Raw genomic sequence first — 9576 nt, forward strand, 5'->3', positions numbered from 1 at the left:
CTATTGACCATTGATCTTTAATGGCACTTGTCGCAGTCCTATCATTGTAGATTAACAAATTTCATGAGGGTTCCTTTGAAGACGAGTTAATGAGTTGATTGATCTCTCTTGTTGGTATTAGTTTTCTTGTGAGGCTAAGAACACGGCATCTAAATATAAGGGTTTGATTTTTCGTTCTTTTTCTTCTTCTCTAAAAATAACAATTCAACGCCAGGATCAAGATTTAGTTGTCCAAAACCAGTTTCGATGTTAGTGCAACATCCCATAAAGACTGAGAGATTGTCATTTTGAAACAGTTTTCAAACTCCAAAGATATAGCTCTGCCCAGGTCTCGAAAACATGGTCGTGACAAGTACCAATAAAAAGGTGATACTCATTACTATAAAGTTTCTCTTATTCAAACCTCTAAAAAATGCACACCCTTTTCGGTTATAAATAATTTATAGTAAATGGGAAATGGTAAAGTTAACTCTAACTATACATGCCTGATGCCCGTTTCATCTCCTTGCCAAAATGTCTATCATAAAAAGGCATTAATGGAAAGTCAAATACGTGCTGCTGCTCATAGCGACCCTTCAACGGTTTATTAGGGTTAACAGTGCACCATGGACAATAGGAGGAGTTCACATACAAGAATGGTCCCCTTAAAAACTGTCTGAAAGAGACCTATGTCGCTAGCTTTCTAGCTAGGTTGTTAGGGCAAAAAAAAAAAAAAAATCTTTCTAGGATTATTAGGCAAAACCTAAAGGGGACAATGAAAGTGTTTGATACATGGAAAATGGAAAGGCGACCTCACAGATGCAGTTTTCCAACGAAGTTAAAATTGAAACACAAATATTGTGTAATTAAAATGGCTTTCTAACTGGATTGTGGATGAAGTTATCTTCCTTTATAGTATTGATTTGCTTGCAACTTGTTAATTATTGGTATAAATTAACCCAGCCTTGCCATTGTGCAAGAATCCCCCACTTCCCATGCATCTTTGTAAGCCGTCAGTCTGACCCCAAATTCAAGCAGTAATTTTGTTGAGGCGGCTTTGGAACCATGTCCTGGTTTGGGTGACTGGGAATTTTTTTTTTGAAAAAAATAGAAATTTTTTTATCCCAAAACCTGTTTGAACGAGTACATATATAATATTATCTCTGATCCTAAACGATCATTTTTTAAGTTTTTTCTTTAATCTCTAAGGGAAACGCAACAATATTCTACCAAACATTCATGGAATTCCTTGGGTGGATCGGATGACCGAATTGTTAGAATATACGAATTTTTATTCTCATGTATGTATAGGAATTAGGAAGTAGATCATGAGTTAATTATTATTCTTATAGGAATTTTCATTCATGGATATACCTGAGTTAATTATTAATTTTAATCCAAACATGCTTGAGATAATTATTATTTCATTATTTGCATTGGTTTAATTAGTAAGTCATGATATGAATTAGAAGGAAACTAGCATACGAGAATCATATCACTTGCTTCATAGAAATCTATGTCTACTTTCCGAGATTTATTAGGGTGATAATATAGGTTTTGTACTTGACATTTTGACGTATAACACTTGATTAACTCTCATTGCCAATAATGACTTGCCATGTGGAAAAAAGCCATTAATTCCATTTTAGTCAGTGAGGAATTTTGACAATCTCATCATACTGCCTTCGACAAATCATACTTCTTCTTCTTCTTCTTGACCCCTGAATTTTTTCCCAGGCTTCCTTCGGCCATAATCAACACTAGAAAAAATCAAAAGAGTTTAGCCATACGCAGTACTACCTAGATTCTCCCTAGTTGAAAGAGACCCTAGAATACACATGTACACAGCTTGATCTTAGCCAAAAAGAGAGAGAGAGACGTGTAAAGCCTAATCTCCCCAAGACTTCGATTATTATAATATATATTAAACAAATGGAACACCAACTTATTAGTTGGTGCTCATTGTTTTCGATTTTAATCTATAACAAAGAGTTGGTTTTTCCTTCTTCCAAAAACCCACCAACGTTGACGAGGTGCCCGGATTTCGTTGACGATCAGTCAGCGATATGTCGTTGTTTTCCGTGCCTTTCAATTTCAATAAAGAAAGAAAAAAAATGATCCAAGTAGGGGTATACGATAAGAGCGTTAAGACAGAAAATAAAACAACAAGAAAATAAAAACAACAAGAAAAACAAGGAGAACATGCATGACTTGGAGTTTGTTAATTGTTTAGTCTTTTTCTGACATGTTTCATGCACTGGGCCACCACCAGTAATCACGAGCTGCCCTTCCCTTCACCACCATTTCTACCGAGCCCATCTCTTCTGTTTTAGCCTGGATTTTAAAACAGGCCTTGTGCAATTCACGTAGCGTGCAAGATCATCAAGGATTGACAGTGAAATGGTTCAAACTCATGGCTGAACTTATTGAAGCAAACTTCGCTAGGTCTTGTGGTAAAAATGGACGACTGGATTCACTACTCATACCCAGAAAATCTCTTGTTAAACCACTCTCGATAGAATTTGAACCTCTTTGATGCTTCAACTGAGACTGGTCATTTTGTAGTTTTCCACTTGTTTGCATCATAAGTTGATCAAGGTTGCTAGATGTACCCATCATTGCATCACTCATTGCTACAGTACTATTTGTTGCTGTGAGGCTCTCGGCTGCACTTTGCTTAACATTTTGAAAGACTTGGTGTAGCTCGTTTGGATTCTGGTTGAGAGAGATGGGGTTTGTTGTAGGAGAAGAAGAAGAACAGCTCATTAGTCCATAATTGTTGCCAAAGAAAGATTGGTTGCTTCTTGTAGAACCCATCTGAGCTGCCTTCTGTAGAAGTGCAGTGGCAGACATATTGGGCACTGCAGCTGGCTTTGATTGCTTGTTCTGAATACTATCAGAATACAAAGAAGCTGATGTATTCACCATATTGGCTTTACTACTACCTTCTTCCTTTAGCCCATGAGGGAGTCCAGATAAGGTTAAATTCCCAAAATTGGCCGTGGATGATGAACCATAGAGATTGGCTGATCCCATTTGCACCATTTCAGGCAAACCACTAGAACTCGAAGGCACATAAAGATTTAAATTGGGACTAATATGTGAATTGGCTTGATTTAGCCACAGAGAAAGTCCAGGCTTTTGTTGATCAGCACCAAGAGAATTTCCTGGAGTCATGCCACTGAAATCAGGTCCAAAACCTGAATTGAATTGTGAAATGCCTGCGATATCTGGAACTCCCGGCCGGTCAGGAAATCCATGAGGCAAATCTACTGTATCATTTCTGAAATTTAGATTTGCTGCAGCTGGAACAGAAGTGATTCTTGCACTTTCTTCAGCTAAGGCATCGCAAAAGGCTCTGTGTGTGATAAAGCTATCTTTCCTGTTTTGGTATATATTAGAAACCCCAATTCAAAATTTGATCTATCAGCACTTATTATGGTTACCTAGCAAGTATAATCATAAATGAAGTATCATTTAATTCAAAAGAAAAATCAAAGGGATAACATTTATTTCATCTGCTACGTAATCAATGACAGAAAACCAACAACCAAGTGTGTGTTCTTATATAGTAGTAACAGTGTTAGTACCTGGAAAATAAAGTCCCACAGTCACATTTATACTCTCTAGTCCCGCAAGTCTTGGAGTGAGCTTTCCAGTCTGATTGAACTGCATACTTCTTTGAACATTTCTCACACTTCCACTTCTTCTCCCCATGTTTTCTGCTAAAGTGCTTCTTTATGCCAGTTAAGTCTCCGAGAGCTCTAGATGGATCGTGGTGAACGCAGGTCTTTTCTGGGCAAATATAGACCTTCTTTCGTACCTCTTTGTTGGTTCTTTGCTTTAGCTTCCATGGAAGATTGTGACCTCTTCGATGAAGTTGCAAGTTTTGGTCTCTCTGAAATCCTTTATTGCATATTTCACATACAAACCGGTTTGTAGCCATGAGAGACTTCGGAGATAAAGCAATAACCTCAGCATCTGGATCTGTGAAGACGACATAGAAACAGTTTATTCGACTATACTATTCAATTAAAGTAAGTTTTGAGCATACGCGATAACTTACTAAGAGATGGGTACCAAGAAAAATAAGAAATTAAGCATGCTACTTGCCTGGTGTTCCTGGTAAATTTCTTTTCCTCTTGGCCGCTTGATTAGGATTAGTTTTAGGGCTAGGGTTAGGGTTTGCATTATTCTGGTCTTGAGCAAACCCTGCTATTGAAGATGGTAGTGAGAAAGCATCACCAGGCATCATTTCTACCTAAATTGAACCGAACACAACAACGCAACAAAGCTTTCGAAAAAGGATAAAAACCGTAAGAAAACAAAAGAAAGCACAAGAGTTAATTTCTCCCAGCACAAACAGCTAAGTGTTTAGTATATTCAAATACTGACTTCACTAATTAGCTTATTCTGCCAGAAGACAAGAAAAACACAACTCAAGCTTGAATCTAAACACCCCCTCCTAAAAAGAAATATAGTCCAAATTAACTTCGGAATCTTGTTACAGAGATCTGGTTTGCCTTTGTTTGATTTCAAAAGAAAAGACCAAAAACCATGATGAGTAAATAGAATATCTCTCTCTCTTATTATCTTGGCCTTACTCGTCCCTTTTTTTTCTTTTTATCTTGCTGAAAGTCGGTCAGCCATATATTTTTCAATAATGGGCCACACCTCTCTACCTCACACACACAGAAGACACATCGGTACCACACGCACGATGGTAAATGGTAAAAAAAGAGAGGTGTATCTATATATACTATATATGCACACGAGAGAAAGAGAGAGAGTATATAAGCTACTTTGTATAATAAGAATGTGTAGGATTGCGTCTCTCTTTGTAGCCTTTAGAGCTCAAACTCGAATTATCAGCAGGAAAAAGAAAAGGTAACTGCAAGAGAAAAAGAATGATCGGGGATAAAATAGTAGAAACAAGGAAGAGGAGCATTAACTAAGTACAAGCAAGGTGATGCATGGGTGCATGAAAAGTAAAATAGAAAGGTAATTGATGATGGGATTGTTTGTTTTACTTAAGGATGATATATGAAAAGGAAAGATTGAAAAGTTGTTTGCCTTTACAGCCCATGAACAAGTGTTGAAATGATTATACTATAATTAAAGTTTAAGACCCCAATTTGGCACACAGTGGCTAGATAGCAGAGAGTCAGAGATAGTGCAGTATATGTGTGGTGAAAGAGAAAGAGAGAAGGTTAGTTACGTTTCCCTAGGCATTGCCATTGATAGGACCGTCCGTGATACACTGTCTCACTGCAGGAGTGTGACAGTGGGGGCCAAAACTCCTGTGATTCTGATATCGTCGTCGTCATTATCGTCATCCTCTTCTTCTTCAATCAATCATCCCAAGAAGTATGAGTGCATGGGGGCACAATATAAATGCTTACTTCACTGTTTTAACTGAGGTTGATGCTGATACCATTCCACCAGCCTGTTAATTAATTAGTTTGTTACTTTATACATCGAGATTGCTGGATATGTTGAATGTTCTCTAGCGCCTTGGTAAATTTATTTGTTTGTAAAATGATTTGATTTGATTTGTAATCAAGGCGGTTTAATTTGATAAATCGAAGGAGTACTGCATGTAGTCGACGAATCAAAAATTATTTTGCCCATTATTTGTTGTATTTTATTGAAATGCTATAACGTCCAGTGCTTCCTATTGTAGTGGTCAAAAGAAGCCACTTACTTTTTAAGATGATACTGCATTTTCTCAAGATTGAAAAGCTTTTCTCCATCCTCTTATCAATAAAGCTGCATTTTTCCTTCTTTCAAAAAAAAAAAAAGACAGAAATTTTAATCTTTATTAAATGAGATTTTTTTTTTCATGAGTAAAAGATATCCCTTAACATATTTAACTCCTTTTTTCTAACGAAAAAGATATCATTTCCTCTCCTTACTGTATAGGATATAATGAGTCCATTATATTCTTATATTCAGCCGTATAACTTTTAAAAATTTAATATAATGGAACATTCCAATACAAACATGCTTGTAATGTAATGATTTGTCACAATATATGAAAGTTGTGCAATGCATCATTACATGAATATTACTATTAAAAAATTGATAAATAATAACAAAAACTCTGATGGATAATATTTCATAGCTATTTTCCAACAAAAATAGCAATAGAGAAATTCTATCAAGAATTTCCAATGTAAATAACAACAAAGTACTATAAATAATTTATGATGATATTGCATATAAAATAAATAAATAATTCACTGATAATTTCATTGGAATGTTGACAAGTCATTATTTATCAATGGAATTGCTGAAAAAAATGATTATATTGACAAATATAAATAAGTTATAACTGACAGTTGCATCCCCTCCGCTAGTCTTTGTTTTTGCTTGTACGCTAATAGCTAATATGGTTGTTTGTTTATATCTTATATCTTATATTCTCTTGTTATTGTTTTGTTTTTATTTGGTTGGCGTTTGCTTCATTGCAAGCTGTCTTGTGCTTGTGGTTTTGTGTTTGTTGTTCTTTCTTGGATAAGTGCCATTATAATTTTAGGGTGCCATTTTTGGATGGTTTCTTTTTTCTTTTGATATAAGTGCTATTGTTCCTATTTTGCTTAAAGATAGCTCTTAGGTTATTGGTTTTTCCTTGTTTGCTCGTTGCTTCATTAGGTGTAGTCCTTCTCTTGCAACTTCTCTATTTCTCTTTTGGTTTTTGCTGTCTTCAGTGCTTTTGTGGTTCTCGCAGCCTTTGGGCTCTCGTCTCCAAGTTGCTTCTTTTCTTCATCTACTCTTGTTAGGCTTTTGGATCTTGTTTTTACTTTTCCTTGTTATTTCGCTTTGGTTATAACCTATGTAGCTAAAGCCTTTGTTTTTGTCTATTATATATATATAATCCCCTTTATTCTTTTTTTTTTTCCTACCTCTTGTAAGAAAAATGCTAGCAGCCCTTTATTTTCTCACAAATTTAACTACCCCAAACCCCCAGCATAGATCTGCATCTACCAGTGTTAATCATCATTGGGTTTTTTTGTAAAGCTTTGACATACAAAGGAAGCAAACTCATCCATTTTTTGTAACTCATTTAAGTTTTAGGTTGATTTATTGAATTTTTTAGTAGTATTTGTAGTTGGCTTGTATATTTTAGTGTTTTATAGCTTTTTCATAGATAAATTTTTTGTATTAATGTATGATTTGTTTGTTAGGGTTTGTTTATGATTTAAATAAAATTGAATTTTATTGTTATTTGATGAAATTGAGTTTGATACTATAACTTATGTAAGTTATAATTAAAGAAATAATGAGTTATTTTAATGGATAATTATCATATTTTATCAATTTAATTATTAAGTTGAAAATTTAGGGGAAATTGATTTTTTATGGAATTGATAAAATCAATATTATTCTATATATGTTTCATAAGCTATGAATGTATCGAGATTCACTCAAAATGTTTTATAGACAAGATTACCTTCAAGAGATTGAGAGCTTTATTAATTTTATACTTTCTAAATTGAAGAATATTAGTGCAGGCAAAATTAATATCCATGCGTGAAGAGTATAAATAAGAAGTTTAACCATAAAGATGTTATTATCATGCATCTACTTAAAAAAAAGTTCACCAAGAAATACTTATATAGGTTTGCACACGGGAAACCCTATATTCTTCATGAAACCATGTTAGAAAAGATGGTTGACTCAATTTCTAGTTTTAACAAAATACATAGGTTTATGGATAATAATAGTAATCATTATTAGAGTATGGTGTTGCATGTAATGGGAATTGATTATGATTATTTAGGTGAATGTTCATGTAACATCTATTTAAATAAAGAACTAAATGTAGATGTATCTAGGTTTTTTAATTTTTTAAAAGATTTTGATTAACCCTTATAGGATGAGTGTATAACTCATAATAAATTATTAACCATTGCATAAATATTTAACATCAAGTTAGATTATAGGTTGAGTTCGATCAATTATGATAACATCATTCATTAGGCTAAAAACAAGTTACTTTAAAGGAATAAGCTGGAAAAAAACTTCAATACTGAAAAATTCATTATGAAATTTCTTGGTCTATGATACTAAAAAATAGATATGTGTCCAAGATTTTTCATGTTGTAATACGATGAATATACAAAACCTATCAGCGTGCTCAATATACTCAATAAAGGTAGAGGAATGATGTTTCTCATATAAAAAACCTAAAATACTTCTTAATCACTCCTAGATTATAACAATTATTTATGTCTTTAAAAATTACTAAGAACATAACATGACATTATTCATATAATATAATGGATAAAGTCATGGTGCTTTTTTTTAATAGTGAAGCTTGGAATTTAATAATGTGTATCCTTAATTTTCAATGGAACGATGAAATGTACATATTGGCTTGTGTATATATAAATTAATCAATTTGGATTCTTTATTGCACCTTATTCTTATTGGTCAGTTATATTAATAGTTTATAACTTAACTTTTTAGGGATGTGTATAAAGTTCAAATTCATGTTATTGTCTATGGTTATACCTGATCCATACATTTAAGGTAGAAATATAAATGTTTATCTTCAATCATTGATTGATGAGTTGAATTGTCAGTCGACACTTTAACATATAATGTCTCAAGAAGATAAAAATTTAAGATGAAAACAATATTGATATGGAGTTGAATTGTCAGTCGAGACTTTAACATATAATGTCTCAAGAAGATGAAAATTTAAGATGAAAACAATATTGATATGGAATATAAATCATTTTTCTATATATGAGATGGTTTCAGATTGGAGCACATACAAAGATTTTATTTGTCTATATTGTATAAAAAAAATAAGACCTTTACATTAATAAATAATGATAAAACTTCATTTTTGGGTTGTTATTGGAGGTTTTTATGAAGTCATTATCGATATAGAAATAATAAAAATGACTTTCTAAAATGAAAATATGAAAGGGAAGTCACACCATCAATACTGTTGGGTAAATAATTGTATAATATGGTTTCGCACTATAAAGGCATTGTATTTTATTTTCATTATAGTAAATAAAAATTTTCTAGTTTTGGTGTGACCTGTAATTGGGTAAACTAGAGTATATTTTGGGATCTTTTTTATTAGAAGATTTATGCCATCCACCAAAATTTAGATATCATGTCTATTAAGAAGAATGTGTTTAATAATATTTTTAACATAGTCATGGACGGGAAATGGAAAATAAAATACAATATGAAAGTTATAATTGATCTAGCTTTATATTATGATTGTCAAAATATAGAGCTGTTTAATGATGAGTTATGTGTTATAAACCTCAAAAGCCATATTTTTCTTTGACAATGATACATAGTTTCTTATCTATGAATGGATTAAGAGATTATGATTTCCTAATAAATATACTTCAAATATAGCTAGATTGGTAAGCGTAGGAGAATGTATAATGTATAAAATGAAAAGTCATGATTGTCATATGTTTATGTAAACACTCATTCCAATTACTTATACGAATTTATTGCTAAAAAAATGTAAGATTTACTAATAGAGATTAGTCATCTTTTTGCAGATATTTATTCAAGTAAGTTACATACTTATCATATAGAGCAATTTGAAACAAATAT

General features: G+C 32.9%; 1 protein-coding gene across 1 annotated transcript; it reads right to left on the minus strand.

Annotated features, from left to right (window-relative positions):
- Positions 1-1861: 1861 nt before the first annotated feature.
- Positions 1862-4591, minus strand: LOC105142575 (zinc finger protein JACKDAW-like). Its single transcript, XM_011050265.1, has 3 exons — positions 4093-4591; positions 3570-3966; positions 1862-3361 (listed from the first exon to the last, which is right to left on the minus strand). The coding sequence occupies exons 1-3, from the start codon at positions 4232-4234 to the stop codon at positions 2362-2364; spliced, it is 1539 nt and encodes a 512-aa protein (XP_011048567.1). The 5' UTR covers positions 4235-4591; the 3' UTR covers positions 1862-2361.
- Positions 4592-9576: the final 4985 nt, after the last annotated feature.

This window comes from Populus euphratica, unplaced genomic scaffold, assembly GCF_000495115.2.
Source record: "Populus euphratica unplaced genomic scaffold, PopEup_1.0 scaffold242.1, whole genome shotgun sequence".
Lineage (NCBI taxonomy): Eukaryota > Viridiplantae > Streptophyta > Magnoliopsida > Malpighiales > Salicaceae > Populus > Populus euphratica.